Genomic DNA, 21,195 nt, shown 5'->3' with positions numbered 1-21,195 from the left:
AAAAAGTTGACCTAAGAATAAATAGGTATAAACTAGCCATGAATAAATATTAACTAGAAATTAAAAGATGTGTTAAATATTAAAATAGTGTGGTTCTCAAGTAGCCTTTCAATTAAGGTAGAAAATGCAAGAAATGTGTGCTCAAGATGATATTTACGAGGGGAATTATGTAGTATGGTGTCTGTGATTAGAGAGGACTAAACTAGGCAATTCAGCAGCTGCTTTTCAGAGGTTTTGATCATTTGTTGTATTACTTGTACAAAAGCAAAAGTACTATACTACTACTTAGCAAATTTGCCACTACAAAATGCAAACTGTAGGATATCATTTTACTTTAAGCAATATATATCTAAAAACTGTAATGCCTCTATAGTTAAGGAATATACATTTTCAAGCAGCAAAGTGTTTGATAAGCACTGCAAAAAATAATTTTTGTTTGTTTAGCTGTAAAGCTGCTTTTTTTTTTTTTTTTTTAACTTATGGAACTTTTCACAGTTACAAAAAAAAACTTTTCCCCTCCTCCCACTAAAGCACATCAATTTTTTACACTTCTTTCTTAGAGATTGTCTGTGTTTAGTAACGTGTGTTGTTGAAGGGTATAGGAGACCAGGAATAGAGATGTTGTGCAGAGCACCATCAGTGTTTTGAAACAGAATCTTTTCCTTGCATTTTAAGGAAGGTTACAGATGGAAGGGATTGGTGCTAGCCACTATTCATTTAACGCAGCATCATTCGGTGTTTTATTAATGAAAGTAAATCCTCAAAGCTAAGAGACAGTGTTATAAGGCATGATCCAGTACCTACTGATGCTGACAAGAATACCAGCAGATCAAGTTGATAGTTGAATATCAAAGGCAAGGATCAACTCTCATACATTGCCTACAGACAATGTTTTCCACATCATAGGAGCATTTATCAGTAAAGGTATTTTAAATTATTATCTAGAGAGAGATCCAGGATTAGATCCACATGAAGTTCACAGGCTAAGATTAAATTTGACAGTTAAAGGTTTCTTGGAAGCCTCTAAGTAAGTGCACTTGACTTTCACTGATAATGTTGGCCTCTTATTCCCAGGGCCTTAAATTGACCAAATTAGAGCATTAAGACATTTCAAACTCAGGATCCTAAGTTTTGATGTTCAGTATTTCATAGCCACTAATTACAGGAGCAAGGAAGATGATGGAGTCTTAAGTCAACTCTCCCACTCAGAAACAAGAAGAGGAATTAGCAATGCTACTACGTTAGCAATTAATAGCATTTAGTAGCAGTGCTACTAAACATCATCAGCCTATGCCTGATTTATTAAAATAATAAAACTTGGGCTTCAACAGCCCTATTTTATATTAGGGGCACTGATGGAGAGCAAATCCAAAGTAATAAGGCTACCTGCTCTTCCCCTTCAAGGTTTGGAAATTCCAGGTTCTCCCTCCATTAGTTGTCATCGTCAGAGAAAGGCAGACCTCTCAGATAAGCAGAGAAGTGCAGATGCAGTGACATCAGCCCGACAAAGCAGTGGGCTGATTCTGTGACTCAGAGCACTCACTGAACTGCTTATTTGTGCTTAACATAGCTGGGTAGGGGCATCCACAGAACACATCTCTACTGTATGGTGGTTGCAAATCTAGATAAAGTAGCTGTGACAGAAGGAGTTGTAGCATAAACAACAACAGTATGGAGTTGAATTTTGCTCTTTAATGCTTATCAGACTGCTGGTAATGAAAGTACTTTACAGAAAGATGAGATTCTGGTAGAGCAGAGAATTTGTAGACAAATGGAGCACCAATGTACGTTGAGTATAACTTACAGTTGTCAGCACTAGGTAGCAGAATCCTTGTTTCATTACCCAGACTGCAGAACAGGTAGAGGTACTAAAGCAGGTACTAAAGAATGGCCCACAGGTATTGCTTGMCCACTGCCACCTCATTACCTCTTGTTCTGTTTAATTTATGTAAGCAATATCTGTGCTATGCTGTGTGTCTCATCTAAAGGAAGAGCCCTTTCCTGAGGCGTTGACAGTCTAGGAGGACAAGCAACAGAGCAAAGAAATGGAAGTAATGTAGCCCACATAAAATCATACTGTGTGTATGTATTGCAGTTTTCAGAGGTACAAAGAGCAAGTTGTAGGATGAGAGTGTCACTTGTGCGTTTGAAAACCACCTCCTTTGTTCTTGTTAAATAGACATGAACCACTACTACTTGTCTACCTCTCAGTATCTTAAAATGTTTAGGCAAGTATCAATTCTGGGGAGGTATTTGAATAAAAGCAGAGGACTAGGGCAGCAGAGGACGTGGGTAGAGGGGGCAATGGGAAGGTGGGGAGGGAGGGAAGGATGAATAGCCAGATTCCACCATCTGTGCAGTAAAGGTGGGGAGGGATGCAGGTAACATGAGGGACGTGTAGGATGAAGACAGAGCTCTGAGCCATCAAGGCAAGGGCACAGGTGTGTGTGGTGTAGGAGAGGAGCCAGTGAAAAGATTTAAGAGAGGAGACCAGAGGCAAAGGAGATCTTTTTAGCTGCTAGGTTTTCAGTAGACTTCTGAGAGGCCTGAGAGAAGAAAGAGGTTCCAGCAATGAAGACTCTGGAGGATGTGAGCTTGATGATGGCTCCCAGTGTGTGGATAGGAGGCAAACAGTGGTGCTGTACTGTAAGTAAATGATGTCCCCAGTGATATGAGGTAGCAGCTGCTCTCTTCACCCCAGCCGGTGTACACCTGCCTGCCTCTCAGCTGTGATATACTCCCTTGTTTCCTTATTTCACTGCACTTAGGAGAAGTAGGCATAGATCCAGGAACTCTTACTGGTGCAACAAAGCCTGCAGGCCTGTGGACCCGTTGAACATAGAGGCTGAGAAGAGTTGGAACTGTACCTGCTTTTGTTTTGGATGCTTCCAGTCACGCAATGGATTTAGTTTTAGCTCTTCCACTGAAGTCCATCAGCTCTCTTGTGTCTGTGCTTTCTCTTCTGGCCCTGTTGCGAGTGCAAGGAAGATGGCACAACATGGAAAATTCCTTGCAGGGCAGACTGATCTTTTCAGTAAATCAGTCTTGTGTTGCCCTGTTGTTGTCCCCCTGTCTCTGAGTAGGTGGCTCTGAGGTTCAGAGACCTTCATAATCTCAGTCCAAATGAAACAAGATCTCCATGTTGAGCTGGATCTTTGCCATTTTGAAATGAAGGAAAAATATTCATTCCAAATTGCATGACATCTCAGACAGAAACTTAGCTATAAACCTCTTACAATTATTGGCAAGGTACACGTTGTCTCACAGATAACAGTTGTTGTATGTAAATTCATCATCTTTCTGTAAGGAGTTTTCATGTGTGTGGCTGTGCTTCACTGGAACTCTTCAAAGCTCAGAGGGTCACTTCGTCACATCACTATGTTCCCCTCTGTTGCTTTACCTGGAAGATAATCAAGTACAGGCTTAAGAAATGGGGGAAGACAACAAAGCATAACCAAGACTGCAGTCCTTTCTTTCTTAGCCAGATTAACATTGAGTACAGTCACTACCTGTGTTTCTAATGATTGTAAACAATTTTAGGTACCATTCTGTTAGCTGGCAATGGCACCTCACATTGGAGAGATGTTGATATACCCTAGTGCATAACTGGAAGAAGCCATATGTGTCTTTGAATTACAGGGGGTGTTACCCAGCATTTATAAATACCTGGCAGTTATTTATGTTCTGTCTTCTGGAACTACAAATCCTAGTGATCAGTACAGAGAAGTGAAACCCTTCGAAAGGGCTGCCCTGTTTTGGGCATTTGCTTCAGAAGACCTGTTGTTGCTGCTGCTGTTGTGTACAGTGGCCAAGTGCATGAGGAAAATGCTGTGCTCCAGTCCCAGCTGGACACAGTTACATGGGCTTCATGCCATATGTTTGCCCTTCTTTTCCGAGAATCAGACTATTTTCAGTTTGAGGGCAGGTGAGATGCTAGAGGAAAAGGACAGATCACAGTGAGATTTCTTTTCCTCTCTTTGCTGCCCTCTTCAAATTTATTCCAGGCCAGATTGCATTTTGACATGTAGGATTTGCAAAGGTGTAGTCAGCTACATGCTAAAAGCAAGTAACACAGCCACTGGTAGGAATGAGAAAGAARCCAGTTTCTTTAGCAGTTCTGATTATATCTACAGTATTGCATGGAAGAAAAACTCTTTAGCTACAAATCTATAGACCCCTGCAGCGTGTGTCCCTTTCCCTGTTCAGGCCTTGCTTGAGCATCCCTGGTGCTGTGCCAAAGAAGGGCAGGCAGTTTTAGCCCCTGCAGTTCCCAGCCAGCTGTGATGGACATGTGTATCCAGACCGCTGCATGCTGAGTCAGCAASAATAAAGCACAAATGAGTGGTTCTCCAAGGCTGCTATGCAGACTGGGGAGGTGAGGAAGGTGCTCTGAATAAACTGTGTTTTCTGAGAATTATAATAAGGAAAAATATATCTTTTGGTGGTTCATGGAATCCTTAGATATCTGTCTTCTGCCCAAGATTGTCTTCCAGTGGAAAGATCTACCTAGCCCAAGTAGGAAAAAAAAACAACTAAAGCTCCATCTGTCTCTGAGGAACRTATCAGTTAAACAGGAAGAAGGAAATCATTCTCTTCAGCTTCAGAGCAATGGCTGAAAGAGACCTCAGTGACCCTCACATCTACTCCATACTTGAGGAAATCAGGGGGATTCAGGTAGCAAGGGATCCTCTGCATGGAAAAGACCTCTGCCCATATCTTTCTTGCCCAAGCAATTGGAAGACAGTGACAGTGCTGTACCACTGTAGCCAACCTTATAAACAGCAGCCTTCCAGATACAGAGCCTTCCTGGTTCTGGAGGAAATCTCTGTGCTGCTGGGCATGGACCTTACAGGCACAAAGTTTGCTTACTGCGGAAGGTTGAGAAAGGATTTGATACATTTTGAGAGGGTGGTATAAGGACAACATGCATTAATGATAACTCTGAGGCTAAGGARCAGAACACCATTAGCCTGTCAGAAAGAACAGGCAATATGTAAGTGACAGTAACGTTGCAGAAGAACATCTTTTTATTTCCCTTGTGGTAGTTTGCCATAACAGTACCTTGCTTTACTCCTTTTCTTCTAGCATTCATTTTATACATCTCTAGCCTGAAGAAATGTAAATATATAAGAATTAAATTAGTGTAAAATAAGGCTTATTAATAGTAACTAGGGGGAAAAAGAGCTGAAAAAATTTACACTGTCGTAAAGTTTCCTTAAAACTGTCTTTGTGTTTGTACCTATAACTTTATTTCAAAAAGTTGCATACAAGTCTCTCTGATCCTTGTAACTGCTGTTAGAATATGAGATTTCTTTTCAGGGGTTCTACTGTTGTATATTCATTTTTGAGTTACAGAAAAATACATGAGGAGAGAATWATGAGTGTTTTCATATGCAGCATATTGATGTAGCTGCACAGGTGCATACAAGTCTTCACATGCATAGCACAATCTTTASCTACCTCCAGAGGCTGGTAACTATACCCATGTAGTGTTGTTGATGGCAGTTTCAGTAGACTRCAGCCAACAACGCTGTGCTCTTTTTCAACAGGAAAAAGTAATGACAGATTTTGCAAACTGTACAGGAACTTTCTGGTTTAGCAGTCTTGCTATTTTCAGCTTCTGCTTTATTCACACATCTTTGTTARTATTAAGCTCTTCCTAGAGCCTGCTCTTAAAAGAGATAGAAGAACAATCTTAATAAATTCCAAATTCATCTGAACATGTCAGTAACAAACTGTGTTTTTTAAACTGAAGGTAAAGAAATGAAATTTCTGCAATTAAAGCTATGCTTCACTGAGGGTCTGGATGAAGGGTTCAAAAGTGGTAGTAAACTCTGATTGCTCATGGTAGAAATATCAAGTCCCTGTCAGTCTGACAGTGGGTCTTCGCAGTCCCTACGTGGTGTGTCTGTGGTGACAGTCATGGTACAAGGCTGCAGAAATTTCTTCAGGCGACCTGAGCCCACGCGCTCTCGGCCATCAGCCCTGGCAGGGCGGCAAGAGGAGCAGGAGTCGCCCACGGCAGAGGAGGCCCCGAGCCAGAGCAGCCGCCTGAGCTGTGCGTGGTGCCGCACCCGCCAGGCCGCTCAGAAGCGGCCCCTGCGGCTGAGGTGCTGGCGGGTGTCGCAAGGCAGTCGCGATTCTTGGCAGCCCTGCAAGGCCCCCGTGTGCCCTGGTGGGATTTTCTCCTCTCCTGTGCATCCTCAGGAAGAGGGAAGTTGTTCTCTCTTTTCTTCTGACTTCCAAGCTGTGTGAGTTACTAATTTGTAACAGTAAGAAATAACTTACTGCTGCTGTGGTGAACTGTGATGGATCGCGTCACGTGCCAGAGGGGAGCTGATCTCATTTCAGATAGGAAATGTAGGTGGCTTATTGCTCGGCACAGGGTAACTCGGAGTTTCTGAAGTTGCTTGTGATGCTGTAGATACAGAGARGCGGCTAAAAGGGCTTTGTGTCTCCTCTGAGCAGGCATAAGCAGAAGCCCCCGTGCAGCAAAGCAGACCTCTGCTCCCCCACCCTAATTCTGGCTGTTGTGAGGCCCCAAAGAAAGGCACAGTTCCTGCCTGAGAGGGTCCAGGCCACGGCAGTGCACAGGCATCAGGGGAAAACAGCGGCCCACAATATTGTGAAGTACGGAAAAACTGCTAGTATCTAATCCGTCACACTGTGGGCTACATACGGTTTCAGATTACTTAAGTCATGTACCCCAGGGAAGAAAGACGGACCTGTGTTAGTTCATAATCCTACAAACATTTACGGTATAGTTTTAAGTTGTTATTCTCACAAGTTATATTTCATATTCTAAGCAGAATATTTTAACCCTTAGGCTGGATGAAAAGTGATCTCTGTGTTGAGGGGTCTGCTAGACATTAGAGATGCGTTATCTAGCATTTGATATTTAAAGAGAGAGGGGGCAAGGATCACTCCAGTAGATAGTCTAGATCTGAACCACTTTTTTTAGGGCAATTTTTTGAAGTCACTTCAGATTTTTTACTTCAGGAAAACATCTTCAAATGTTTCCTGATTTACTATTCTATCTTAAGAACAAAGGGAGAACTATATAGAAGATCAAACAGATAAAAAATAGTTTGAAGAGACAGCAGACGCTTTTGATTTACTGAAGAAAGCAGAACCTTACATTTGGTGACTACAGTGTTTGCCTCTACTAGAGTTTTAGTGTTAATAACTCATACCCAAGCTGCACATATTATGAAGCTTTATTTTTATCTCTAGTTTCTTCTGACAAGTACAAACGACTTGGGTTTCAGTTGCTTGCTCTGTGTTTTGTCATCAGAAACCTTAATGACAATGTTGTCTGAGGTTTATTCTCAGTTTATGTTAATTGTCACAATTGCATGCTGATTGATGGTGAGGGGCAATACATGTGACACACTAGGTATAATTCATTAAGCCTTGGCCCAGTGCAATATTAGCTGAAGACAAGCTGCTTGCCCTAAACTTCAGCAGGCAGTTATTCAAGCATTCAAATAACACTTCTGCCATCTGGGCTGGGGTCAGGACTTGCAGCCAGCAGAGTCATTGCTTCATATTGTCCACTATCGTTAAAAGCTCAGATCGCTAAATGCGAAAATTAGATTCTGAATGGAGACCTGTTCCCTCTCTTTTTTCCCCTTTGTTTCTCTGCAGTATTTCCCTGAGCTGTATTAGGACTGAATAAGGCTAAACATGCTTTTTCTTCTTTAACTCTTTTTATGAACTTTCTGAATAGGTCAGTAGAGGATGACTAAAACTGTATCCTCCTTCCTCGAGAATGGTTACATACTGCTTCTGTGGTGTCCTTTTCCTAGGAAGGACAAACTGACTTTCTTCGTCTGTAAGGACAGATGAAGTCTGGCAGAACTTCGCTGCATGTAGGATTTCATTTCCTTGTTTCCTTTTGTTCAGTTCATTATTTCAGAGTAGCTATGTGATGTCCTCTGCTTAGTTTGTTTTCCTAGCAAACTATGCCTTAAGTGATCACATCCTTTATGCATCCATCTCTTCTTGATATGAACTTGATGTCTTTTTTCAGCCAACTGTAACTCAGGGTTTCAAGATCCCAAAGACATTAAGTTTGTGTGCTTTTCATAAAGGCAAGTGATCAAATGGAGATGAGACAGGTCGCTAGCTTGTCTCCAGCTTGCAGAAGTGAGCTCAGTCCTTAGATACTGGAGARTTTCCCTGTGAGAACGGCATTGTGAGCTCCCGGATGGGTGCTTAGGGAGTCATGAGAGATGCCTGCATGAGAAAAAGCTTCGTTTGCTTTCAGTAATACCCAGAAATGCAAAGGTTGTCTGAGAAAGACTCCTTTTTGACCATGAAACTGAGGGTTTTTTTCCTGTTGCAAGCAAGCAGCATGACCTAAACCTTAACTTCTCAGTGGAAGTCGTCTCTTTTGGAGTTGAGATGTGTATCTTCCAGGGCTCATAYGTGCATTTCAGAATCAACTCTACTTCATTTAAGGCAACAAGAGTTTTGAAAAATCAGACTGGTGCAGGGTTAATCCAAAGTGTGTTCTGATGTGATTAAATTCTCCCATACTACACTAAATTGATATAGTTTGCTGTCAAGGTGAATGAGAATCAGACTCCTAATATGTATTAGTTTTACCTTTTGTAACCCTGTCTCTTCCTCCTCCACTTTATTCCTGCTTAGAAGAGGCATTTCTTTTTTCAGTCTGTGCATAATACTAGTTAAATTATTTTACTATATTAACACTTGTCCTGGGTGAAGGGCGGGAAGGTGCATTAGACTGAGTTAATCTGACAGTCCATCAATGTCAGCAAGTAGAACAGGATGGTTCTTAATTCTGGATTGCCCGGACTACCCCTTACTTTTACTGGTTTTATCAGGAAAGTAGAATTCATCTCTTTTTCTCCCTCTGCCTCACTAACATCTCTTCTCCAGGGAAGAGAAACTGTATCTTCATAATTGCTTTTCTCCTCTTTCTTCTATTGTCTTTGTGGCTAATGCAGCAATATATTGACACTGTATTATATCCAGTGTCAACTCTCAGTCAAATAAAATCAATTCTTTTTTGAAAACCAACTTACAAATTGAACGTTAAGTGACTGCACAGTTCTACATCCCTGGCAGGATCGGGCAGAGTATAGCTTTCATTAAAATAAAACAAAAAGATATTTAAAACATTAGTTTCTAGAGAAAGGAGGAACTACCCAGGAATTGTAATGATTTCAATGCCCTAATGATTATTAATATTGGAAAAAGAATTCTATTGTTTCTCTTTGCTAAATTTTTTTTAGCTATGTGATGATCTTAATTAGTGCTTTCTAGTAGCTGTGGGTTAGCTTTGTAGTGAAATTGTGTGTAAATGAAAAGTAGCATACTGGATTAGGTAGTCAACTTATTATTAAACTATGAGTCAGCTTGTCATGTCTGAGCAGGGATTTTTCTTTTTCTTTTTTTTTTGGTACTATTTTTTTTTATCATTCTAGTCACCTGCAGTTTTGAGGAAGTGCTATTAAATGGTCTGTTGGCTAGGTAAGAAAATTCTGCCATACTCTAGCTCTTCAGGGCCTCTCTGGTTCAGTCAGCCATGGGACAGATGCTCACTAAAATTCACCACTTTCTGCTCAGTCATGGGGAAGGTAGTTTGCTACAGCCAGCTGTTTGCACTGTCCCTGAATACACAGAACATGTTCTTTAAAACTGTATTTATCTTCATACTGTAACTGCGTGCTCTATATAAGTCCTTTTAGTTTTACTTGGCTCCATATGATCAAATATATACAGGATGTGGCCTTCATACACCACAAGATAAAGGATTCACTGGAGCATGAAGAAACATCCTAGCCACATCTTGTTAAAAAGTGTTTTTGTGCGTGCGCAATGGTTACATAACTGTCCTCAATATGCAGCGCAGTTGCATGCTACTGTCCTGCTAAGCATGATTTAGGGAAATATATATAAATATTTACAGTCTCACTTGAAGGTGAAGTACTATAATGTTGATAAGAGGAGTAAATTGGGTAAAGAAAATTACAGTGATGTAACTATGAAACCAAGGTGCTCAAGGGGTTTTCAGGGTTTACTGATAATGTTCAGAAATAAATAGCCCTGGCACCCTGTTGCTTTTGAAGCAAGGCTACGGATGTAGTGGTTTTACTTACTTTTTATGACCACCTACATAGCTAATGAAGTTGTGAGATAGGAATCCTTGTTGTTATACCTTCAGAAACAACTCTATCTGAAGGAAATTGCCAGGGTTTAGTCAATAAAATTCCAGAAATGTAACTCTTATACAAAAGCTGAGAACTGAAGCGGTCGTGATGTCTTGTTTTATAACTCCAACCACAGCTTGAAGGTTTGTTGTCTTAATGTAAATGACAGAGTGTTAGGCCAGTAATTTAGGCATGTAGATAAACGTAGCTTCCCTCTGCTTTTGTACTCTTAGGGAAACAAAACTGTTATTTTTTTTGCAAACTGGGCATGATCCTTTTTGTGAGCAAGTTGATCATGGAGTTCATAGGAGAAATGTATACGAATATTTACTTTCATGGATTTTTTTTCTTCTACAGAATGATATCACACCATTACATGTTGCATCGAAGAGGGGAAATGCAAATATGGTCAAACTCCTGCTTGATCGAGGAGCTAAAATTGATGCCAAAACAAGGGTAAGCCTAAGGGGGAATGCTATTAGTGTCTTTGTGGGAATTATTGCTTCTGATCTGTTAACTGATGTACAGCTGAAACCATTCATGTTCCAGGGGATCTATCATAACTGTACTTATATATATGTATATATATAAATGACTGCAGCAGAATGCTAATAATTTACCTCTTATAAAACCATCCATGAAATGGCATATGGGACAAGGCTCAGAACCAAGAATTTTACTTGTTTTCTGTATAGCATTTAATTAGAAGCTACATCAAGCTACTTGGGATAGGAAATTACTATGGTGGAAAATTAAAAGCCAGGAATTCAATTCAGATCTTTCAGAATCTGAATGTTAAAAGAATAACCTTMAACCCCAGCGTGTACACGTGTGTGCGTGCACACGCACACACACAATTTTTTTTTGGAAGATGGATTTTAATAAGCACATCTTTAAATTTATCTTGTTGATAATACTGGCTTCTTCATCTAAAGCTGATGACTGTCTTTCGCTGTTGCTTCCTCTTGCTCTGGATCATCTCCAGAGGTCCCTTCCAACCTCAACTGTTCTGTAATTCTGTGATTTCTCCTTTCTGGACTAAAATACCAGCCCTCCTACGTGCTGTGCTGGGATTGCCAGGCTGAGTGGGGAAGTGTGCACGTCCTGTCACGTCATGGATGTGGGCCCGCCATGCAGTGGGGAGGGCCATGTTTTGGTGACACCACAGATGTGCATTTGGCCAGGGCAGAGAGGAAGGGGCATGCCAAATGGCTCTCTGCTTCCTTTCTACAAGTATTTACATGACCCACTGCAGCCGAAATACTGGGGATCACTACTTCAAATAGTTAGAGTCCAGGTTGTGCTTGTCCTATAATCGTTATCTGTTTCATTTGCTATATCACAGATCTTGGAGTCAGATGTTAGGGTAACTAAAGTAGGCAACTAAAAATACTGGCTGGGACAGAAGTAGGATTCAGGAAGAGGACAGAAGACCTCACGGTTCCTGAGTCTGGCAGAGCTCCCTGAGGCAAAAGGCAGTGGATGAGTGTAGTTCAGGAAGCTTTTATTTCTTTTCTGGCTCACCCCAGAGACTGCCTGTTTCCCCAAACACCCTTGCTTCCTGTACATCATAACTTGGCATTTTTTTGCTTAACTTCTCCTGCTGGTGCCATTCCTGTGTCCCTCACTGCTGCACTTCTGGCATTACCAGAGGCATCGTTTTCTATCAGTTAGTGACTAAGTGGATGTTTTGCTGCTGGAGGCACTGACTCATCCTGGCAAGGGTTTGGCAGCCCACGGTCTGTGCAGCGTGTGCTCTGCAGAGGAAGGCCTGTGCTCTCTGAATGCGATGGTTAAGCTGCATGAGGCAGACGAGGGGCGGGCGTCACTGGAGCAGACGAGGAAGGATTTCAAATCAATAGGAGAAGCAACAGAAGGATGAGAGTAATATGTTGTTAGAGGAAAAAACAACGCTGTTTCAGGATCGTCTGCCTAGTTCTTATACTAAATAGCAAAGATTAATTATTGTGAACAGTTATAATACATGAAGCTTACTGAAGCTCTCTGTTATTCTACCTAATGTGATGATGTTTTCCAAGACAAAACAATTCAGATATGTCAACTTTGCTGTCATTTCATTTTTTTCTTAAGCGTTGCACTTTTTTAATCTCCCAGACATAGAGTGGCCCTATGAAAATACCAGCAAAAGTATCAGCCATATTCTTTTGCAACAGCATGACCACTCGTGCTTGCATYGAAAGGCAGAGAACAGCCGAGGCTGTATTTCCTGCTACGTGTGCCAGGTCATGTACAAGCCCAGCCACGCGGCACTCTGTGAGGGCAGGTGTGCGTGCTGGATGCACACAACGCTTCGCACGCACTTTGAAGAAAACAGACTGCCTTGCTAAGGTGGATCTGTAATGATGGGATTTGCATGTGAAGTTAATGAGGCTCCTTACAGCAGATTTGTAAATGTAAGTGGGCTCTCTCTTGAAATGTTGAGGGAAGAGCAGAATTCAGAAGACTTGTTTGCTTTGATTAATAATCTTTGTCCTGGACACTGTGATATTATTTCACACAAATGTTGGTTAGGGAGCACGAGTTTCCTCTTTAAAGGTGAATGGCAAAGTTTCTTTACCCATATAAAAGGGCAAAGTACTTGAAAATCACTTGTTTTTCTTGTTCAGAGACAGAAATTCCAAAGTCTTTTCCTCCCTTACCATTTGGGGCTTCACCTTTAAATGAGCATGCAGAGGGTACTGCTTTGTGCTATTCACTAAACACTGACATCAGCAGGGCCAGGATTTGCCACTCTGATTTTTAGATGGGGCAGATTTAGCTATTCAGCTGTCATTTTGTGATCAGTGCATGCAATCCATTCTCTATATGTAGTACTAGAAGTGTACTGCTTGTCATATCTGCTTTCCTTTTTCACAGATTTACTCATTTGATAGATAAATTTAAATGAAACCTTTCCTGAGCATTAAATTAGTTGGGATAATGATTTCTTTTCCTTAGTTATTTCCATGAACATTTGCATTTGCTGCTGGCAAATGGTGCTCGAAACTGCAGTGTTAAAGTACTGTACAAAAGGTTAACTGAAGGGCTAAACCTTCATCCAGTTAAACTGTTGTAGCAGACACAGACTCCAGATTTCTGTGTGCTCATTAGGGGTAGGATTTGATGAGAACCGTAAGCATTATTCCTCATCTACAGGCTGGTGGGGTCTCAGATGACATGTAAGCGTTTGAGGTTATTTCAAAAATGTTCTTACAATTATTCTGAGGTTCAACCATCTTAATATTTTTCATTTTAATTCTTGCTTATGTTGCATTGTTTATTTTAACTAGCTGCTTGTCTTCTGACTGACCCTTTCTCTGTGTGATATAGAGCAGCTGACATCTTTGTACTGAATTCTTAGGTATACTCTTCAGTAACTGACCACACAAAATCCTACCTATGTGTTATTTTTGTCCATCCAGGGCAACTTTTATCATTTACACTTTTAAGTAACATTTTAAGCAAAGACCTATTAAGGTCTTATGTAAAATGTTTATTCAGTGTTGCCCTGCCATCTTTTTTCTATCTTCCAGAAAAGATTTTAACAAATAAAGCGTAATTAGAGAGGTTGATTAAATTAGCTTGATTTGCTCTGGCTGTCTAATACTGTATATGGCAAAGTGAATTTGTGTCTGAAGCAGGCAGCAAGCACATTTTACCCTGGATTAACAATAAGTATTTATAATCTTCGTTCTACTGATTTTGCAATTAAATAAAAGGCTAGCACTCATATCTGCATGAAAACATGTGGGATATGCTCTTTTAAGATGCATCAGATCCCACACAGGCTTCCCCAGAGAACCCACATGTATTAAGATAAAAAGTAAAGACGGGMATAATGTTGAACTGGCTCTGTAAGAGCCTTTTGCGCATGCTGGAAGAACAGACCTTATTTGTTCCCCTCCTGCTCCGAAGAGGCAGCTTGCAATAGCACCAGTGAAGTGTTCAGGAGACGCGGAGCCTGGAGGGACCAGAAGACGCGGAGCCGTGCTGGGCTGAAGCGCGCGCACAGAGACTCCCCGAGCAGCCACGGGGACGCGAGACCCGCGAGCATGCCAGCCTTGCCCCGCGCGGAGGCCTCCTTTGCCCTCCAGCTCCGGAGAGGCCGGCGCGCGCCTGCGGAGCCCCAGGGCTGGCGCTGGGGCTTGGCTCACAGTCTGCCAAGCTTTTGCTTAATATTTGCATCACAGTCAATTTTTTAGTGGATAGAGGATGTCTGGGGTGGCTCAGTCTCCCCGGCTCAGGCTTGATTTCATCCCTTAGGGGCTGGGATGCTGCAGAGGCTCGCTGGTGCGTGAGAGCTGCAGCACTGTGGCTGCCGGGGTGGCTGGTGCGGCCGCCCCGGGGCCCTGCTGCGCAGGGCAAATCGCAGGTGGCTGTTCAGGRGGCAGGGGCAGCGTGGGGATGTCAGCCCTGCTAACCGCGCTGCTCAGGCTCCCTTACAGCCCCGTGCGGGCTCGGGGAAAGGCAGTGGGGCCCCCAGTGGTGCGCCAGCAAGCGCAGCCAGCTGTGGCCCCTGCACGACAACATCAGAGAGTCACTCCGCTTCCAAGTCACCGCGGGACCAGAAACACTGCTTTCGTGCTTGGCATTTTGGGGGGATGTGCATTTGTTTGTTTGAAACAAAAACTAAAGAAAGAGCAGCAGCCCCAGAGATGGTGTGTGACATGCGTATGGAAAGCCTGTGTCTAAGCAGAATTCCTCCCTTTGTCCTCCCGGCTTTGCGGGAGCTGCTCCCAGGCTCTCTGGAGGGATAGATAATACAGATGATATGATTTATCATGTCAGCACATACTTAGAGTGTCCTTAATCTGCAGATTATTGTCATAATTGTTTGTAATGGTTTTTCTGAGCCATTGCAGGCTATCATATTAGGGCAAGTTTGCTTCTTAATACACACAATATTTTTTATGCTTCACATAGTATATTGTAAATGCACAGTGAATAAACAACTAGAAAATCTTCTGAAAAAAATCGAGAGTCTTACTGAGTGCAGAGCAGCCTCTTTTAATCTCAAAATCTTTTTTTAACAAAACTGTACATCTTTCTCTGATCGGGGTGCTTTAGAGTTTGACTCTGCACATTCATTTCCTTGCTTTTTGTGCCATATAGCGATTAAACAAGCAGATGCCTTTTCAGAATGCAAAAAAGATCTTTGCAGCCAAATGATCTGTCTTCAAATGGACTTGCACTTTACGGCGGGAGTCCTAACATCCTCTTAACAGCTACAGATGAGCTCACCTACATGGGATTGTAGCTCTGTGTCCAGCCACATGATACATCTTCTGATTTCTTCTTTGCCAGCAACACACAGGATGCCAGRGAGGGCTGGGGCGTGGTGCAAGGGCTGGGGACTTCAGGGAGCAGGGAGAGTTTTTAGGCTCTAACCCAGGTCATTAAGATGAACAAACTCTCACTCTCTGTGAGGTTGGTGTCCACTGCTGATGGTACAATTGTGGAACGAGTCGAGGGGGCAAAAGAATCTGGCAAATGTTTCCTACTCAAACTTCTATATAGCTTTTTTTGGCTAGCCTAGAGAATATAATAAGGAATAAACAGAACAGACAAACTAATGAATGTGATTTTTCAGCCTCTTCTTACAGGTGTCTGGCTGCCTAGACTCGTTGAATTTTATTTTCTATATATGTTCTTGAGTGGATGATATTTTTTAACTGTTAGTTGTTTGCATTCTGCTCAATTCTTTATATGAGATGTCCTAGTCTATGGAAACTGCTGATATGGAAAATATGTATTATCTTCATTAAACATTTTTTGTGAAGCTACGGCGAAACATTTGCAATTCAGCTGATAAAAGTACCATTCAGGGGTTTTGGTATCTTTTCTCCTTGACCTTATGTACACATTTTGAGCAATGCAGCTTTACTTTGTAAAGCATCATTTCAACAAGATGCCCTTCTCTGTACTTCATGGACTGAATTACAGAAGGAAGCAGAAATGTCAATAGCATCACTTACAGAGATCCCAGTAAGAACATGGTGGGCCAGACTGAATTCATCCTGCGTGAGCAAGTAGTTTCTTGAGTCCTGGTCAAGTTAAACCTAAAACARTATCTTGCTTTCACCTACATCAAARTCAGATGCATTTGTTTAGGCAAAAGTACTTGTGCAGATGAACCACACAAGACATAAAAGAGAATGTTAGAAAAATTAAATCACTTTCTGGCTACTATGTTTCATAAGCGTATTAGGAGGAGACGGGAAAGGAGGAGCATAAAATTCTTGGATCACTCTCTCCCTGTCCTCAGCTGCTTTCTATGCTTAATAAGTCTTGAGTTGATTTTATAGCGCAGGGTAATGGATTAGGAAATAACAGGGAAGAATACTATAGTTACACATGCAAAATGTAATAGATATATAATAGAAATTCAAAACTGTTTTACAGAGGTGTTGAGTATGGACTCATACTCTAGACCAGTCATATGGCTAGAAGTCACATAAATGCTGGCCACAAAACAAGACACAGAAGTTAATCCCACATACTTTTCCTGCCTGGGATTAGCGTGATTTTCTCAACTGCTACACACCTGTCAAAATCAATGYAACTTAAATAAATAAATAAAAGTCAGACTGAGTAAGAAAGATTTCTTCCTCAAATAGAAGTAATATCCACTGACTTGGATGCATACTGACAAGTGAAAGACCCCGTTTTCTCAAATGCAGGCAAAAAGTACCTGATGTACAGTCTCCTCATTTACCGTTGTAACACGTGTAAGTTAAGGGTCTGGAAGCAGCGTGTTGCATGAGCGCCAATCTGATATGACTATTTGCAGAGCCAAACATGCCCTGTCCATTTGAGTAAACCGGTTCAGCTGCTCAACAGCATAAGAACAGCATCCTGCAGAACTTAGTTTGTCAGGACATTTTTTGGCCTTTATAAAAGTGCACAAGGTTTTAATGTGTCCGAAACTAATTGGTTATAATGCTTGTTTCCCACAGGACGGATTGACCCCTCTCCACTGTGGAGCAAGAAGTGGCCACGAACAGGTTGTAGAAATGCTGCTGGATCGTGGTGCTCCTATTCTTTCTAAAACCAAGGTGACTGATACTGTTCTCTTCTCTGCTAGGATAATCCTTGTACTTTTTTTTTTTGATATAATTATGCAAGTTTCATATAGCTAAGGATTTGACAATAACTTTCCTATTTTGTAGCTATTAAAAGTAACTGTGTGGGAGAGCTCCAAAGTGAATGTCGTATGTAGTGCACGTCTGCATATGTAAGAGACGTTAAACTGAGATACACAAGAAAATCAAACTAGAAAGCAACCAGAAAGGCATGTGTGATAACACTGTCCCTCCAAATTTCAGTAGCTAGAAAATTACTGTTTCTACCCTGGAATAATATGTGGTATCTTCAACTGGTACCAAAATTACCCTAAAGCCATAGTAGAGATAAGAGATAAAAATAGAGTAATGTCTCTTTGCAGAGGCAGCTTGTATTTCCTTGGGAGTTAGACTGATTACCAGTTTCTCTACTTTCTATCTCCGTACAGCTTATCACAAAATGTTCTTCATGGGAATTTCAAATCACCTGCACTAGGGCAGGCATGCTGCTTTTGACCCAGGGGTTGGCGTTAAAGCAAACACTTGATAGAGCTCTTCTGGTGTTGATCCCTCATGTACTAGTTATTGCTGAATTTAAATCTCTCTGCAGCAGTCTACTTTGTACCACCATTACAGTCYATGACTTTCCCATTCAGGGTTGACAGTTGGGTTATGCAGTTTGTTGAAGTTCTTTCCCAACATACCCTCAACCACGTTTTTCTGCTCAATCTGTAAAAATATATATTTCCTGCAATATTTCTTGTTTCCTTCCGTTATTCCTTTTTTTGCCTTCTGTTGTCCTGCCCTATTCTATCTTAATGCCTCTATATTCTGTTTTCTCCTCCTTCTCTCTCCCCCCCCCCCCACTGGAAATAAAGATTTAGCATTGGGGGAAGGGTGCATTAGCACCAGTGTTTCTCAGCTGTGTGAGTCACTGGCAAGTGCTGTCAGGGGTAATCTGACAGACAGGATTCGCCCATCTTCTGCATGTGGGATTTCCACAGCCCTTGCTGGCAACCCTGCAAGCAGAGGGAGAGGGGCTGCCCAGGAGCCACCAGGGCTGTGGTTCCCCACCACTGGCCCTCTCGTTGCCTAGAGCTGGTGCTCCAGTGAGTCAGGCCGTTGGCTTTTCAGTCGGCTTCCCCACTTGCTGCTACCTCTGTTAATTACTTAAAGGGGAAAAAATGTGGACCTCATTGCTTTGGTTTCCACCAGCATAACTGAGGGCCTCTCCCAAGGAGCTATGCTTTTCAGCACACATTTTGTATTGTCAGGTATTATCCCTAGGCTTTTTATTATTCCTAAACAGCCATTAAGGTCCTGTGAATCTTGAATTTATTCATCTTTTGAAGGGATTCACAGAGGTCAAGCAGCCTTCCCCAGAGTTCATTAGCTAAAATCAGACAGAAATAGTGCAGGGACAAAATATCTGCTTTGGACATTGCCCTGAAGAGACTGTGGTAACCATCTGCAGCAAAATGGTACTAGACAAACTCCTCTCTCAAGGAGGGAGAACTACCTTATCTATTAGAAAAGGAAGAGGAGAAAGTGCAGAGCTTCCTGAGTTTCCCTCTGATATGTTAATTCTGCTGTTTTCTGGAGGTAAGCTACAAGGTAGAAGTACCTCTGAATGACATTAATGAATCCATTCATTTGGCACTAAACTGCAGTCCTGTCCTCTGGAAAAAATATGTGGCTCTGTTCTCTTCAAATCAAATCATATTTTACTGAAAWTAGGACACATCTTTGAAAGAATTTGAACTTCACGAAGTTTTCTGATGGTATAGAAAACTCTTTCAGAAGAATAACCAAAGTCTGCAGCTTACTACATCAACAAACTCTTGTTATTTCCTGCTACAAATTGTTTAGTATGATGCTGGCCCTTTTTCCTACTGGAATAACCTTAAATTTATGCTCAGGAAAGGCAGAGAGCTAATGAAYTGATCATAGGTTGAGAAGCAAAAGAAACCTGCACTGTGTTCCTGAGCAGGCCAGTGATTTTCTGTGTGAGATACAACATCTTGTGCATCGATTTCCATGTTTTTAATCACTCTTTTTGTAGGCTTGYTTGGYTTTTTCTTTCTTTCTTTTTAAGAGTTAATGACACTTCCCATAATCAAAGTCTTCATCACAGCTACAAAATAAGCTATGCGTCACTGATCACTGTTTTGTCTGTGCCCAGTCAGCCATTTGATACTCTGTCTAATCTCTGTGGTCCTCTTCTGATTTTCTTTAAGGAATTGTGCRATCATTAACCTCTTTTATTCCTTTTGAGCTTCTTCACCTTTTAATGTTCTCTGGCAATTTTCATAAAAAACAGTAGTATAACAGTGTTTATTTAGTGGCTCCATCATGCAGTACTAAGTCCCATTTTGCAGACTCCAGTGGATTATCTCACAGCTTGGATGTGGGAAGGGAGAACATTGTTATACCTAATACCTTTATGCTAAAAGTGGGAAGACGAAGGCATTGAATTATCAAATGGTTTGCATAAGATCGCGGAGTCTGTTCTACTGTATCCGAATGAAGAACAACCCTGTTTTTGATCATAACAAAAGGCAATACTCCATTCTCTTGATCAACTTTACCATCCAGTCTTGTCTCTTGTTCTCCTGTGTTAAACCTAACTATCTGCTGCATTTTGCTAATCCACAACAGATTTTTGTCAAGCGTCCTTCTGACTTTCCCCTATTGATGTGTGACTGCTCTGCTGTTTCCCTTCTTTTCCGTCAGCGTCAGCCTCTATACAAATTTATTTTATGAAGGAGTCTTGTGTCTTCTGCTCAATTTTTTGCTCTGTTAATCAGTGTAGTTCATTAGCTATTACTGTTAAATAAATGACAGTTTTCATCTGAAGGATATTTCCTCTAAAAATGGAACAGAACAGTGTATGAAATGATTTTCATGRTTTTTTTACTAGCACCTAAAAGGAATGTTTCTCTTGGCATTATCAGTTCATAAACCATTATTGTGAGGGCTTAATGGCTGAGGGAAATTAACYTCCTTTTCCCTATTCTACAATCAAACTACATGACAAGACAGTAAAAATATTTAAAATGTTTTGCCAGTATCAAGCTTCCATGTAGATAATTGCTGTAGTAGTCTTCAGGAATGGGAGAGAGGCTAAACCAAGCCAACATAAATCACAGACGAAATGCCTATGAGATAGTCTTACTCAAAAGATATAATTGTGTCCAAGAATCTCTGCTTTTCAACACTGGCTGTAAACTGCTTTCAAATTATGGCAGTATTAGTCTGCTTACTTTCACCATCCTTCTTCTATGCCACTTTAAAAATGGATTCACTGTATATTTCCACTGTTATTTTGAATKTTTGTCCTTCCCTTCTTCTACAGCCATATCATAACAGTAAAAGAAAGAAATCATCTGTTTCAGAAAGCCTGGAATTTCAGCTGTTAAGTGTTTACACTGGTGCTTTGCCTATGCGAACCATGGTCACATGAGGGCACTACATCTGTGAGCAAGAGTTTCAGTTTCTTCACCATGGCAAACTCAGTATACTGTCAGTCATTTATAGATGATACATAATTATATGTTACCATAATAGCAACTGAATTTGAATCTAATTTCAGCATCAGAAAGACTAAATAAAAAGAATACAAATTGAAAAAGGTGTGTTGAGTATCTGCAGAGCTCATTTATTTCTTCTAACAAGATCTCTTTCGTTCTGGCCAATTTTTTTGATCTTTCATCATGAAATAGGCTTAATCCTTTTCAATTCAAAGAATTATTTCTCATTTATTTAGCATGTTTTTTTTCCTAGGAAAGTAATATATGTGACATCTTGTTGATTAACTATTAAAAGCATTGTAAGAAATAAATCTTGGTACCAGTATTGTTCCTAAAGATAAATCTCTCAAGTATTTCCAGACAAAACAGAGCTTCATCACTGCTCTTAGTAGGTTGTGTCATGATGGTTTGACATTTTTTTTT

At 41.1% G+C, this 21,195-nt stretch overlaps 1 protein-coding gene across 1 annotated transcript in view; it reads left to right on the top strand.

Annotated features, from left to right (window-relative positions):
* Positions 1-21,195, top strand: part of ANK3 (ankyrin 3) — a 202,163-nt gene that overhangs the window by 75,639 nt on the left and 105,329 nt on the right. Inside the window, exons 8-9 of the mRNA XM_085309351.1 lie at positions 10,539-10,637; positions 17,138-17,236. Of these exons, the coding sequence (XP_085165477.1) occupies positions 10,539-10,637; positions 17,138-17,236 (198 nt within the window). The remainder of the gene's footprint in view (positions 1-10,538; positions 10,638-17,137; positions 17,237-21,195) is intronic.

The sequence above is a fragment of the Rhea americana genome, unplaced genomic scaffold (genome assembly GCF_003343005.1).
Source record: "Rhea americana isolate MKP2758 unplaced genomic scaffold, rheAme1 scaffold_296, whole genome shotgun sequence".
In the NCBI taxonomy this organism is placed as follows: Eukaryota; Metazoa; Chordata; class Aves; order Rheiformes; family Rheidae; genus Rhea; species Rhea americana.
The sequence above is the reverse complement of the archived record's forward strand: the minus strand, read 5'-3'. Positions and strand labels throughout refer to the sequence as shown.